Raw genomic sequence first — 14,602 nt, forward strand, 5'->3', positions numbered from 1 at the left:
GGATCAAATACTTTTTTCCCTCACTGTATACCTATACCCCACGTAGCCTATGCATTGCCCACTGTAGACAGTATGCAGTGTATGCCTATGCTGTACTCAGACCTAGATTTGTTCAGTTTATCAGAGGCTATTTGACAATGTTGGAACTAGATGCCTCTGTTGCTGGCATTTGCAGAATTCCTCCATGCTTGGTACACCTGGACTATAATTGTAGTAATATCTGAAAATGAAATGAATGTTTGATCACATAACATGTAAGCCTAGTTCCTTATTTTGTTTATCAAGAATTGAAACTTGAATAGTTGGCCATTTGGCACAATGTCTTGTCTGTGGCCTCCTCCTTTGCAGGTGTTTGAAGACCACCCCTCCTAATTCTATTCTTAGGAGGACACACACACACACACATACACACACACACACACACACACACACACAGAGAGAGAGAGAGACACACAAATCCTATACATTTACAGACAGACTTTACGGTATGTTGCCTGTAAAAATAAATCTGGCAATGTTTTTTAGAGCCTAATTCATACAGTCCAATTTTTACCACATTCTTGCCGGGATAAGCCTTTTATATCTCCCGTGCACATGCCGGCAAGTTTAGGATTGGGAGTAGACATGGGTGGACGTCTATTTTAATAAATCGATTGCCTTCGGAAAGTATTCAGACCCCTTGACTTTTTCCACATTTTGTTAGGTTACAGCCTCATTCTAAATACGGATTAAATTGTATTTTTTCCCCTCATCAATCTACACACAATACCCCATAATGACAAATCAAAAACAGGTTTTTAGAAATGTTTGCTAATTTATTAAAAATAAAGAAATGTAGTATGACATTTACATAAGTATTCAGACCCTTTACTCTGTACTTTGTTGAAGCACCTTTGCAGTGATTACAGCCTCGAGTCTTCAAGTTGTAGAAACATCTCAAGGATGATCAATGGAAACAGGATGCACCTGAGCTCAATTTTGAGTCTCATAGCAAAGGGTCTGAATACTTATGTAAGTAAGGTATATCTTTTTTTAAAATAAATTAGCAAATATTTCTCAACCTGTTTTCGCTTTGTCGTTATGGGGTATTGTGTGAATTGTTGAGGATTTTTATTTATTTAATCAATTTTAGAATAAGGCTGTAATGTAACAAAATGGAAAAAGTCAAGGGGTCTGTACACCATCACAAAGCCTACACTTGATTTAGGCTACATTATTGCATGCTAAATGTTTCTGATCAGTGATCGATAGTAGCTCAGTTGGTAGAGCATGGCACTTGCAACACCAGGGTTGTGGGTTCGTTTCCCACGGGTGCCAGTATGAAAATGTATGCCCTCACTAACTGTAAGTCGCTCTGGATAAGAGCGTCTGCTAAATGACTTAAATGTAAAAAAATAGATGAGCAACCAAGTAGATGAGCTATACCACCTCCAATTATTTGCCCAGCCAGAGAATTAACCAAATGTAACATACAGAGAGCGATTCAGTGAAACAAAATCACATTGATTAAGACAAGTCACAGGCTCTGGTTGGGAGTTGGCCCAGGCTACTAAGTTAAACTACATAACATGCTGGAATCATTTTCTGATCAGTGCTAATAAATGAGTCAACTAGACAATATGATCATGAGCAGCACTCACTTCAGTTTAGCATTTCCACAGCCTAATTGTAGCCTAACCTATATCCAAATGGAGATTCAGTGAAAATAAAAATTTGACATTGATTGATTTATCAAGACGAGTCCCCACGCTTGTCTCAAAGCAGGGAAAACCGGTACTGAAATAGTTGAACACACACTGGTAGGCTATTGCTTCAAATGTATTATAACAATTAGATTACTTTGGGTGTTTCAGTAAGCAACAATTTGATGCCTTCAATTGGATTAGCCTACTTTATTCCAATATTTTCGTCATTCAGTGATATTTATTCCCACAGTAGTTCTTTATGGATCCATCCAGTTGTGGTTAAGAAAACGGTGTATGCGGTGGGCTATGTGAGGAGATGGGTGAAGTGACATTCCTCGCAAAGTTTAGTTTGGCAGGAGGATAGTAGTAACGGGCGCTGCCTAGCAACCATCAAGAGCTAAGGATCGTAGTGCGTGCCAATGCCTCCTCAGCATTACGGCTACATTTCATACTAAGCCGTAGGCAGACTAGGTCGGTTGGCGGATAGAAAAGTAGAGGCTTTGTCGCCGGCAATGCCTTTCATATATAAAGAAGACGTCTTGTTTTGAAAGGTGTAGTAGATAGCTTCTTCTTTCTGTTCCTCTTTCTCTTTTCCCCTCCCTCTGTTTTGTATTTTGTGGCCGGTGCGTGTATGCCTAGTTACCTAGAGAAGCTGCCTAGTTACCTAGAGAAGCTGCCTAGTTACCTAGAGAAGCTGCCTAGTTACCTAGAGAAGCTGCCTAGTCACCTAGAGAAGCTGCCTAGTTACCTAGAGAAGCTGCCTAGTTACCTAGAGAAGCTGCCTAGTCACCTAGAGAAGCTGCCTAGTTACCTAGAGAAGCTGCCTAGTTACCTAGAGAAGCTGCCTAGTTACCTAGAGAAGCTGCCTAGTCACCTAGAGAAGCTGCCTAGTCACCTAGAGAAGCTGCCTAGTCACCTAGAGAAGCTGCCTAGTTACCTAGAGAAGCTGCCTAGTTACCTAGAGAAGCTGCCTAGTCACCTAGAGAAGCTGCCTAGTCACCTAGAGAAGCTGCCTAGTCACCTAGAGAAGCTGAGTGGACTTCAGACTCAGCACAGTCTGCCAGGAACAACATTGGGGGCCTAATTCCATTTTCTTCCTTCTCCCTGAAGTGTGTTCTCTCCCCCTGAAGGATTCAAATGAATGAATTGCTTCCATGGTCATGCATAAGCTTTTATAGTTCTTCTGTTAAAAACATTTCAATCGCCCTATCCATGTAAGCCAATTTCCATGAGTGTAAGGGGTCACTCATAACAGAGGACAAAACAGAAAAGAAGTCTGATAAAACTGCAGTTCCTCACAATAAAATGACAGCTCTTAATAAAGATAGTTTAAAAACGAAGACATCCTCTAGCCCACACTTGAACCAATTCATTGTTTTTCAATCCTTCGGTCCGTAAAGGTAACGGGGAGTGAAAAAGTGTACTTTATTAGGATCCACATTAGCTGTTGCACATGCAGCAGCTACTCTTCCTGGGGACCACATAAAACATAAAATGCATGACTGAGTACAGAAATAACAGTTATAGACAAGAACAACATAAGATATTATTACATTAACGTTAAAATAAAAAGTAATATTGTCAAGGCACCAAGAGAGAAAAAAACAGCTATTTACTCACTTAATACTACAGTGCATTCGGAAAGTATTCAGACCACTTCCCTTTTTCCACATTTTGTTACGTTAGACTTTTTCTAAAATTGATTAAATAAAAATGTTTCCCTCATCAATCTACACACAATACCCCATAATGACAAAGCAAGAATTTTTTTTTTTTTTTGGTGCTAATGTATAAAAAGAAGAAAAAAAACATACCTTATTTACATAAGTATTCCAACCCTTTGCTATGAGACTCGAAATTGAGCTCAGGTGCATCCTGTTTCCATTGATCATCCTTGAGATTTTTCTACAACTTGATTCCACCTGTTGTAAATTCAATTGATTGGACATGATTTGGAAAGGCACACACCTGTCTATATAAGGTCCCACAGTTGTCAGAGCAAAAATCAAACCTTAAGGTCGAAGGAATTGTCCGTAGAGTTCCGAGACAGGATTGTTTCAAGGCACAGATCTGGGGAAGGCCACCAAAACATTTCTGCAGCATTGAAGGTCCCCAAGAACACAGTGGCCTCCATCATCCTTAAATGGAAGAAGTTTGGAACCACCAAGACTCTTCCTAGATCTGGCCGCCCGGCCAAACTGAGCAATCGGGGGAACCCGATGGTCACTCTGATAGAGCTCCAGAGTTCCTCTGTGGAGATGGGAGAACCTTCCAGAAGGACAACCATCTCTGCAGCACTCCACCAATCAGGCCTTATGGTAGTGGCCAGACGGAAGCCACTCCTCAGTAAAAGGCACATGACAGCCCGCTTGGCTGGACTCTTTGTCAATTTTTCGGGCCTTCCTCCGACACCGCCTGAGATAGAGGTCCTGGATGGCAGGGAGCTCGGCCTCTGTGATTTACTGGGCTGTCCGCACCACTCTCTAGCGTTTTGCTGTCGAGGGTGGTGCAGTTACCATACCAAGCGGTGATGCAGCCAGTCAAGATGCTCTCTATGGTGCAGCTGTAGAACATCCGAGGGCCCATGTCAAATCTTTTCAGCCTCCTGACGGGGACGAGGTGCTGTTGTGACTTCTTCACGACTGTGCAGGTGTGTGTGGACCATGTCAAGTCCTTAGTGATCTGGACGCCATGAACACATCTGACCGTGATAACTGACCATCCAATATTACTCCTACAGTTCAGCTTCCTCAACTTGCTCAATGGTTCCAGTTGAGGTTTAGGTCTTAGAGAATGTTTTGAACAAAATCAACCTTTTAGTTTTAGATGTACTTAAGACCAGTTTATTGTTAATCACCCATTCTGATACTGACTGTATCTCCTTGTTAAGAGTCTGTGAGCTCACTGGCTTTGGGTGCTGACGTGTAGAGTGTGGAATCATCAGCATACATAGTCAGTCTAGGTTCTTGTAAGACAAGTGGCAAATAATTTGTCAAAATAAAGAGTAATGGCCCAAGGCAACTGCCCTGAGGGACACTGTACTGATGTTAGAGAAGGCTGCACTGATATCTAACAAAACAACTCCAACTATCATCTTATTATCCATTTATTTTAACCAATCATCAGTCATATGAGTCAATGCAGTACAAGTTAAGTGTATGCATGTTGAGTCAGTAGTTAACTTGTTCTTTGAAAAATAGCATTGTATTTGTTCAAACACAATTTTCTCCATCAGTTTACTAAGAACAAGCAGTAAACTGATTGGGCGGCTGTTAGTCAGCAAAGGGTGGTTTACTATTTTTAGGTAGTGGAATTACTTTAGCTTCCTTCCACACCTGTGGACACTCCTTTAGAGTTTGGTTAAAGACATGTCAAATAGGTAACAAATAGCAACCAAGTGCAGACTTTGGGGAGAATGGGGAAAGACTGAATTAGGCCTCTGTGTCTTAACCTCCTCAGAGTCAAGTGATGTTTAGTGGTTCAACTGTGTTCATAGTTCACCGCGGTCACTAACTCCACTTTGGTTTCCACCTTGGAGACAAAAGGGTGAATTGGCTGCAGTCTTAAATCTGTGTTTATAGTTTCCTTAGGGGTCCATTCTATTTGGTTTCTACTAGTTGGCTTTGGGTTCATCTTGCAGTATTCTCTATACATTTACGTTACGTCATTTAGCAGACGCTCTTATCCAGAGCGACTTACAGAAGCAATTAGGGTTAAGTGCCTTGCTCAAGGACAAATCGGCAGATTTTTCACAGTCGGCTCGGGGATTCGGACCAGTGACCTTTGTTACTGGCCCAACACTCTTAACCACTAGGCTACCTGCCACCCTATACAGAGTTATTTTCCGTTAGGAAGTGTGTTGTTGTAACCACTAGCCAGCTTTTAGTTTCTGTTAGGTTAGTTAGCCTCCAAAGATGAACATAGCCCTACTAGTAGCAGTATAGAAACTTAGGCTGTTTACTCAATGAAAGGGTTTGCTCCATTTGTGTGCTCCATGAAAGGTGTCGAATTGATACAATAATAGGTTTTATAGAAGCCACTGAACAGGCACTGATCAGACATTGTGTGAATGGATCCACCAGGTCCACAAACGGTGCTCTGAGCGTAATCCAACACAATTCATTTTTATAAAGTTACATACGGGATTAGCTCAGCTGTAGAATGTTGTGGTCCATTCCATGCCCTGCTGTGTTCCATGGTTGTCATGGCAGCGATTGGTGAGTAAAGGACAGCAACAGCTGAGAGAGGGCCGGAGGGAGAGAAAGCACAGGAAGATCTGCGTACACACACACGTGTGTATGTGTGTGTGTATGTATGTATGTATGTATGTATGTGTATATATATATATATATATATATATACACACACACAGTGGGGAGAACAAGTATTTGATACACTGCCGATTTTGCAGGTTTTCCTACTTACAAAGCATGTAGAGGTCTGTCATTTTTATCATAGGTACACTTCAACTGTGAGAGACGGAATCTAAAACAAAAATCCAGAAAATCACATTGTATGATTTTTAAGTAATTAATTTGCATTTTATTGCATGACATAAGTATTTGATACATCAGAAAAGCAGAACTTAATATTTGGTACAGAAACCTTTGTTTGCAATTACAGAGATCATACGTTTCCTGTAGGTCTTGACCAGGTTTGCACACACTGCAGTAGGGATTTTGGCCCACTCCTCCATACAGACCTTCTCCAGATCCTTCAGGTTTCGGGGCTGTCGCTGGGCAATATGGACTTTCAGCTTCCTCCAAAGATTTTCTATTGGGTTCAGGTCTGGAGACTGGCTAGGCAACTCCAGGACCTTGAGATGCTTCTTACGGAGCCACTCCTTAGTTGCCCTGGCTGTGTGTTTCGGGTCGTTGTCATGCTGGAAGACCCAGCCACGACCCATCTTCAATGCTCTTACTGAGGGAAGGAGGTTGTTGGCCAAGATCTTGCGATACATGGCCCCATCCATCATCCCCTCAATACGGTGCAGTCGTCCTGTCCCCTTTGCAGAAAAGCATCCCCAAAGAATGATGTTTCCACCTCCATGCTTCACGGTTGGGATGGTGTTCTTGGGGTTGTACTCATCCTTCTTCTTCCTCCAAACACGGCGAGTGGAGTTTAGACCAAAAAGCTAAATTTTTGTCTCATCAGACCACATGACCTTCTCCCATTCCTCCTCTGGATCATCCAGATGGTCATTGGCAAACTTCAGATGGGCCTGGACATGCGCTGGCTTGAGCAGGGGGACCTTGCGTGCGCTGCAGGATTTTAATCCATGGCGGCGTAGTGTGTTACTAATGGTTTTCTTTGAGACTGTGGTCCCAGCTCTCTTTAGGTCATTGACCAGATCCTGCCGTGTAGTTCTGGGCTGATCCCTCACCTTCCTCATGATCATTGATGCCCCACGAGGTGAGATCTTGCATGGAGCCCCAGATCGAGGATGATTTACCGTAATCTTGAACTTCTTCCATTTTCTAATAATTGCGCCAACAGTTGTTGCCTTCTCAACAAGCTGCTTGCCTATTGTCCTGTAGTCCATCCCAGCCTTTTGCAGGTCTACAATTTTATCCCTGATGTCCTTACACAGCTCTCTGGTCTTGGCCATTGTGGAGAGGTTGGAGTCTGTTTGATTGTGTGTGGACAGGTGTCTTTTATACAGGTAACAAGTTCAAACAGGTGCAGTTATTACAGGTAATGAGTGGAAAACAGGAGGGCTTCTTAAAGAATAACTAACAGGTCTGTGAGAGCCGGAATTCTTACTGGTTGGTAGGTGATCAAATACTTATGTCATGCAATAAAATGCAAATTAATTACTTAAAAATCATACAATGTGATTTTCTGGATTTTTGTTTTAGATTCCGTCTCTCACAGTTGAAGTGTACCTATGATAAAAATTACAGACCTCTACATGCTTTGTAAGTGGGAAAACCTGCAAAATCGGCAGTGTATCAAATACTTGTTCTCCCCACTGTATATATAAAAACTTCAGAGTTAAGGAGTTTGATGGATGTTGGCAAAACATAGAAGCTGCTCTCTTAGATTTGAATGGGAGAGCTCTATATGAGTTGCCTGCTTTGTCCATAATTACTGTGTTATCCGAGTACTTAATGAACATCATCTCTGGGTCTGAGCTCCTACAGTCATCTGTGTACAGGGTGAATGAAACAGGCCAGATGACAGAGCCTTGTGGTGATCCTGTACAGATGGTTCTGGAAGAGCTGCAGTAACCATTGAATCTGACCAGCTGTTCTCTATTTGTCAGGTAGGCCCACTGATGTTGTCTGGCCCAGGGGCTTATGACAACCCTTTAGTAGGAGACCACTGATGTTGTCTGGCCCAGGGGCTTATGACAACCCTTTAGTAGGAGACCACTGATGTTGTCTGGCCCAGGGGCTTATGACAACCCTTTAGTAGGAGACCACTGATGTTGTCCTTTTAAATACAGCTTCCACGTCTTTTGGTTGCGGCTCAACATTTGTTACAGTGTGTGACATGTTAGATAGGTCAGAGATCAGCTCCTTCCTTTCTATTGCAAAGTCATGTTGGTCAAGTCTACAATAAAAACTGTTGATCATCAGCCTCGTTCTAATGTCGATGAAACTCACCTCACACGATCATTACCCTGACAGCACTTGAATATGAGCAGCACTGAAACTGAAGAAAAATCAGTGCAGTCTGTTGCCCATCTAGCCCTACACGCGTGTGTGTGTGTCTGTGTGCGTACTAGAAAAGCACAACAGAGATTGTGTGTTGGTTGAGTGTTGTGAAAGCCACTCTTGTCTGGCGGTCCCTCCTCCCTCCAGCCACTACAACCCTCTGTCTGTCCTCCAGCCCTAGCTGTGGTCTGGAGGCCATGGGCCACTGACCGCCAGGAAACACACACACACTTACACACAATCACTCACTCACAGCATGCATGTACACAGCACATACACAGTACACACATTGTGCCTCGCAAATGTGCGCACTCTTATACATGTAAGCACTCACACAGCCAGGACACAAGCATGCAGACACACTCACACACACACAACGTCACTCCAAACTCCCCACCACCTGTGAACTCTTACTCTGCTGCATCCCACCAAGAAACACTCACTCCTGTCAGTTTGCAGAGAGAGAGAGAGGGATGAAGAGATGGAGAGAGGATGAGGGGCATACTTGGAAGCTGAAGATGGAACAGAGGATGGAGAGAGCAGCGATAGAGAGAGAGCGAGAGAAAGCAGACAGAGGGGGGTAGAGCAAGAGAGGAGGATGAAGGAGGAGAGGAACAGAGGTCTTTCTGTCAGTGGAGTTCCGCTCCCATGTCACTCAGCACAAACGGAAGCTCCCCACAGTGTGTGCGCTAAAACGTCAGATAAGACACACACACACACACACTAGGCCCTCTGTGCCACCCTGCACAGAGCTGTGTGTGTGTTGTTTTTTCAGGCTGCAAGGCTTTTGAAATGGGTGAAGACACTCACCTGCTGTTTAGATTCACACCAGATTACAGATTGCACACTCCTATCTGTCTCGCTCCATTCACCTGCTTGTTAATTCTGTCTCTTTCTCTCTCTGATCATATCTTTGGCATTGGTCCCAGTTCAGCATTTCTCAGGAGTGTCATAGTGACAGCGTGATAATTACGTTGCCTGGGTGTTGTTTGGAGCATTTTATGATAACGGGCTACTTTTTCTAGTTGACTGAGAGAACACACAACAACAGAATGATGCTCAGCTCCCAGCTGCCACTTTGTGTCATATGATTGTAGTGAAACTAAAGTGTGCGTGCATGCATGACGGACTGATTAAAGTCAGCCTGTGAAATCTCTCTCTTTCTGTCTTCTGTTCTCTCTCTCACTGTCATACCCTTCATTTACAGGCTTCATTTTCCTACTCATGGAAAGAAATGAGTAAGCTAGTTGTCCTTGTGTGTGTTCGTTCGTACAGTATGTAGGCTAATAGCCCCACTAGGCCGTGCTGAAGCCAGGGGATCAGAGTATTAAGTCTGCCCCACACAGGGCTCTCTACACGTGGTACCCCCCTCCATCTTTCCAGTGCTCTTGGAAAGATGGATAGAAAGACAGACAGACAGACACAGACAGACAGACCCACAGACAGACAGACCCACCCACCCACCCACCCAGGACGAGAAAGTAAAACGTGTTTTTAATGCAATTAACAGAGCCAGTCTGTAACAGCCAGTCTGCTGTGTGTTTCAGCCCCTGAGGACTGTGGGTACAGAGGGCAGCAGCAGCCATGTCCGGCTCCTATGATGACTCCATGATCGACGTCTCCAGTGACAGCTTCTGGGAGGTGAGACGGTAGACAACATACAGTATATCACACACACACTGAAAAACATACAATTAACGAGCATACGTCATTATATGATATGCACGTAGCTGTACACTCACACAACTCCCACCCTGCCACACACACACACCCATGTCCTCCCCCAGGTGGGGGAACTACAAGCGGACAGTGAGGCGGGTGGACGATGGCAGTCGCCTGTGTAACGACCTGATGAACTGTCTCCATGAGCGGGCGCGCATCGAGAAGTCCTACGCACAGCAGCTCACAGAGTGGTCCAAACGCTGGAGACAGCTTATAGAGAAAGGTAGACACACACACACACACACACACACACACACACACACACACACACACATTTCAGTGCTCCAAGCAATGAAGACAGGTGTGTGTTCCACTCCCTTTACCCCCTCTGTTCCCTTGGACTCTCAGTACCGCACTCTCCATCAGCGTGAGCATGCATGTGTGTGTTATTATCTAATCGTGTGCATCCCCAGGCCCCCAGTACGGGACCCTGGAGCGGGCGTGGGGTGCCCTGTGCACTGAGGCGGAGAAGGTGAGCGAGCTCCACATGGAGGTGAAGGCGGCGCTGATGGGGGAGGACTTTGAGAAGCTCAAGGTGTGGCAGAGGGACTACTACCACAAACAGATGATCGGAGGCTTCAAGGAGACCAAGGAGGCTGACGACGGCTTCCGCAAGGCACAGAAACCCTGGGCCAAGAAACTGAAAGAGGTTAGGGAGTCATACAGACAGACACACACACACACACACACACACACACACACACACACACACAGACAATACAAACGGCGCAAGCACACAGGCATGCAGATACCCACCACAAAGCACACACACACCATCATTAAATGAGGTTAGATGTGGATTCAGAGTGACGAGCAAGAACACAGAACTAAGAAGCTCAGATGTAAAGAAACACACACACATCAGCTTTACCCTGCATTTATCAGTCCATTGATTTCTGCAATAGCCACGACAATTATTCCCATCACCCCTCAGTTCACTTGAACACATATCTCTGACTCACTGCTTTGGCTGTTTTCAGCTCCTTCTCTCATGGACTAGCTGCTATGCTGTACAACAAACAGGCCATTAGCGCTATATAACAGGCTATTTCATTAGTGTTGGCCATTCATAGGAAGCAGTGGCATGGAACTTTCCGCTGGCCACACAGGCAGCTACTGAGAAGGGGAAGGCCATTGCGTGTCGAACCGCCGGCTTGATTTGTTATGGTGGGGGAAAGATATTGGGCTGCTCTGCTGTGCGTTTGGCTAGCAGTAGTAGTGCAGATGAACTGCAGCTTCTGTGACACACACACACACTCCCGCTTTCACAAACTGACACACACTCAAATGGCGTCTGACGTCACTTCTCCTCTGACCTGGGAGTTCTGGAACAGGCCTGTTTTTGTTTCTGTCGCCATTTTAGTCGCCATTTTACCGGGCTGGACGCGACCTTCTTGGTCACTGAGTTTGTAGTGTACCAGTGTCACAATCTGAGACTTCCTGGTGTGAGATATGGGGGGGCCCAGGCAAATCTTGCTTATGGCCCCCAAAAGGCTAGAGCCGGTCTTGTTCCTAAGCTTGTCTACCACTGAAAGGGTAGAATCATATTGAATAGTCAACTTGGCTACTGCGCAATGCTAACTTGGTTATCAATTGGCTACATAAGCATGATGTGATGATGTTAACCGCTGTACCTTACCTTCTCTGTGCCGTATGGCAGGTGGAGACGATGAAGAAGGCGTACCACGGGGCCTGTAAGGAAGAGAAGCTGGCCACAAGCCGGGAGAACAACAGCAAGATGGAGAACAACAGCAACCCTGAGGCCCAGAAGAAGCTGCAGGATAAGGTGGAGAAGTGCCAGCAGGAGATGGAGAAGGTAGGGGGGGGGGGGGTTACACTGGTGTAAAATCATCTCTGCGTGGACGTGTGTTTTATGTCTATGTTGTGTGTCATGGCTGGAATGTGACTCTGAGACCATTGAGTATCTGGACAATATGGAGCAAATGTTTCAGCTGCGTATGTGCGTATGCATTGTGTGTGTGTGTGTGCGCGCGCTTGCCTGTGTGTATGTCTCCTTACCTGTGTGTGTGTGTGCTTCCCTCTATGATCCTCTGGGTCCCAGACTAAGGAGCGCTATGAGAAGTCTCTGGAGGAGCTGGACAAGATAACTCCCCAGTACATGGAGAACATGGAGCAGGTGTTTGAACAGTGGCAGCAGTTTGAGGACAAACGCATCACCTTCTTCAAAGCGCTTCTGCTGGAAGTCAAGCATCACCTCGACCTCTCCACCAATCACAAGTAAGACCCCTCCGCCTCTCCACCAATCACAAGTAGACCATGACACCTCTCCACCAATCACAAGTCGGCTATGACACCTTTCCACCAATCACAAGTAGGCTAAGACACCTACACCTCTCCATCAATGACGAGTAAGACCCCTCCACCAATTACAAGTAAGACCCTTCTGCATCTCCACAAATCCCTAGTAAGACACCTACACCTCTCCAGAAATCACTAGTAAGACATCTCCACCTCTCCACAAATCACTAGTAAGACATCTCCACCTCTCCACAAATCCCTAGTAAGACACCTCCACCTCTCCACAAATCACTAGTAAGACATCTCCACCTCTCCACAAATCACTAGTAAGACACCTCCACCTCTCCACAAATCACTAGTAAGACACCTCCACCTCTCCACAAATCACTAGTAAGACACCTCCACCTCTCCACAAATCACTAGTAAGACACCTCCACCTCTCCACAAATCACTAGTAAGACACCTCCACCTCTCCACAAATCACTAGTAAGACACCTCCACCTCTCCACAAATCACTAGTAAGACAAATCCACCTCTCCACAAATCACTAGTAAGACACTTCCACCTCTCCACAAATCACTAGTAAGACACCTCCACCTCTCCACAAATCACTAGTAAGACACCTCCACCTCTCCACAAATCACTAGTAAGACACCTCCACCTCTCCACAAATCACTAGTAAGATACCTCCACCTCTCCACAAATCACTAGTAAGACACCTCCACCTCTCCACAAATCACTAGTAAGACACCTCCACCTCTCCATATCAATTCCAAATGGACCCCTAGCCTCTGCATCATATGCACTCTAAGCTTCATAGCTTGATTTGCCTTCTGATTGGCTGCTATTCAATTCTCGTATATCTACAGGAGTGGCTAGGGAGTAGGGGATAAGTGTCCATTTGGATTTCAGCCTCTACAACCCAGATCTACCTAGAGGGGGGATTTGGGATTGGACATCATTAGGATCTCTCTCTCCTCTCTTCCTCTTCCTGTTCTCTCCCTCTCTAGATTCCAGACAGTTTTCCACACGTTGGAGGACACTATCTCTGCTGCTGATGCTGAGGAGGACCTCAAGTGGTTCCGCTCCAACCACGGTCCTGGCATGCCCATGAACTGGCCCCAGTTTGAGGTACGGGGAGAGGGGGATGAGGGAGAAGGATGGGAGATGAATGTGAGAGAGAGAGAGGGGTTTAGCTCCAATGAACTGGCCCCAGTTTGAGGAACAGGTATTGGGAGAGTATTGAGGAAATGAAAGATGGGAGAGAGAGTGGCTCAGTGTCAGTGAACGGTTCTGAGTTTGAGGTACATGGTGAGGCGAGAGAAGGTAGGCGAGAGAAGGGGAGAGCGAATGGTTCAGCTCCAATGAACTTGAAGGTAATATATTAAAACTGCTACTTTGAGAGAGGAAGAAGGAGGGAGTTCTCCAAGCCATGCCCATGGACCGACTCAAGTAAATGAATAACTTTAGAAATCAGGTTAAAATAGATTGAGCCAGAAAGTTAGTCAGCCTATCGGTCAGTCAGTCCTTCATGTCCTCAGGAGAAGTTTCAGTACATTACAACCAGATCAGAGCGATCCGGTGTTGTCTTAGATTCTCTTCCCCTATTAGATTATCTTTCCCTTCATACGAACAGAAACTGAAAGCCCATAATTCAGCCGAACGTCTTGCTTCCGGACAAGCTAAACAACTTCTTCGCCCGCTTTGAGGATAATACAGTGCCACCGATGCGGCCCTCTACCCAGGACTGTGGGCTCTCCTTCACCGTGGCCGACGTGAGTAAGACATTTAAGCGTGTTAACCCTCGCAAGGCTGCCGGCCCAGACGGCATCCCTAGCCGCGTCCTCAGAGAATGCGCAGACCAGCTGGCAGGTGTGTTTACGGACATATTCAATCTCTCCCTATCCCAATCTGCTGTCCCCACATGCTTCAATATGGCCACCATTGTCCCTGTACCCAAGAAAGCAAAGGCAACTGAACTAAATGACTATCGCCCCGTAGCACTCACTTCTGTCATAATGAAGTGCTTTATGACAGAAGTGAGTGCTACGTTACCTGCCACCCTAGATCCACTTCAATTTGCTTACCGCCCCAATAGATCCACAGGCGATGCAATCTCCATCACACTGCACACTGCCCTATCCCATCTGTACAAGAGGAATACAATGCCTTGCAAAAGTATTCATCCCCCTTGGCGTTTTTCCTATTTTGTTGCATTACAACCTGTAATTTAAATATATTTTTATTTGGATTTCATGTAATGGACATACACAAAAT

At 45.3% G+C, this 14,602-nt stretch overlaps 1 protein-coding gene across 1 annotated transcript in view; it reads left to right on the plus strand.

Moving 5' to 3' along the window:
• LOC121549352 (protein kinase C and casein kinase substrate in neurons protein 2) overlaps window positions 1–14,602 on the plus strand; it is a 35,007-nt gene that overhangs the window by 6,437 nt on the left and 13,968 nt on the right. The window contains exons 2-7 of the mRNA XM_045212861.1: window positions 9,892–9,993; window positions 10,132–10,289; window positions 10,480–10,715; window positions 11,727–11,882; window positions 12,129–12,304; window positions 13,336–13,456. Of these exons, the coding sequence (XP_045068796.1) occupies window positions 9,929–9,993; window positions 10,132–10,289; window positions 10,480–10,715; window positions 11,727–11,882; window positions 12,129–12,304; window positions 13,336–13,456 (912 nt within the window). The 5' untranslated portion in view covers window positions 9,892–9,928. The remainder of the gene's footprint in view (window positions 1–9,891; window positions 9,994–10,131; window positions 10,290–10,479; window positions 10,716–11,726; window positions 11,883–12,128; window positions 12,305–13,335; window positions 13,457–14,602) is intronic.

Source organism: Coregonus clupeaformis, unplaced genomic scaffold (genome assembly GCF_020615455.1).
Source record: "Coregonus clupeaformis isolate EN_2021a unplaced genomic scaffold, ASM2061545v1 scaf0058, whole genome shotgun sequence".
In the NCBI taxonomy this organism is placed as follows: Eukaryota; Metazoa; Chordata; class Actinopteri; order Salmoniformes; family Salmonidae; genus Coregonus; species Coregonus clupeaformis.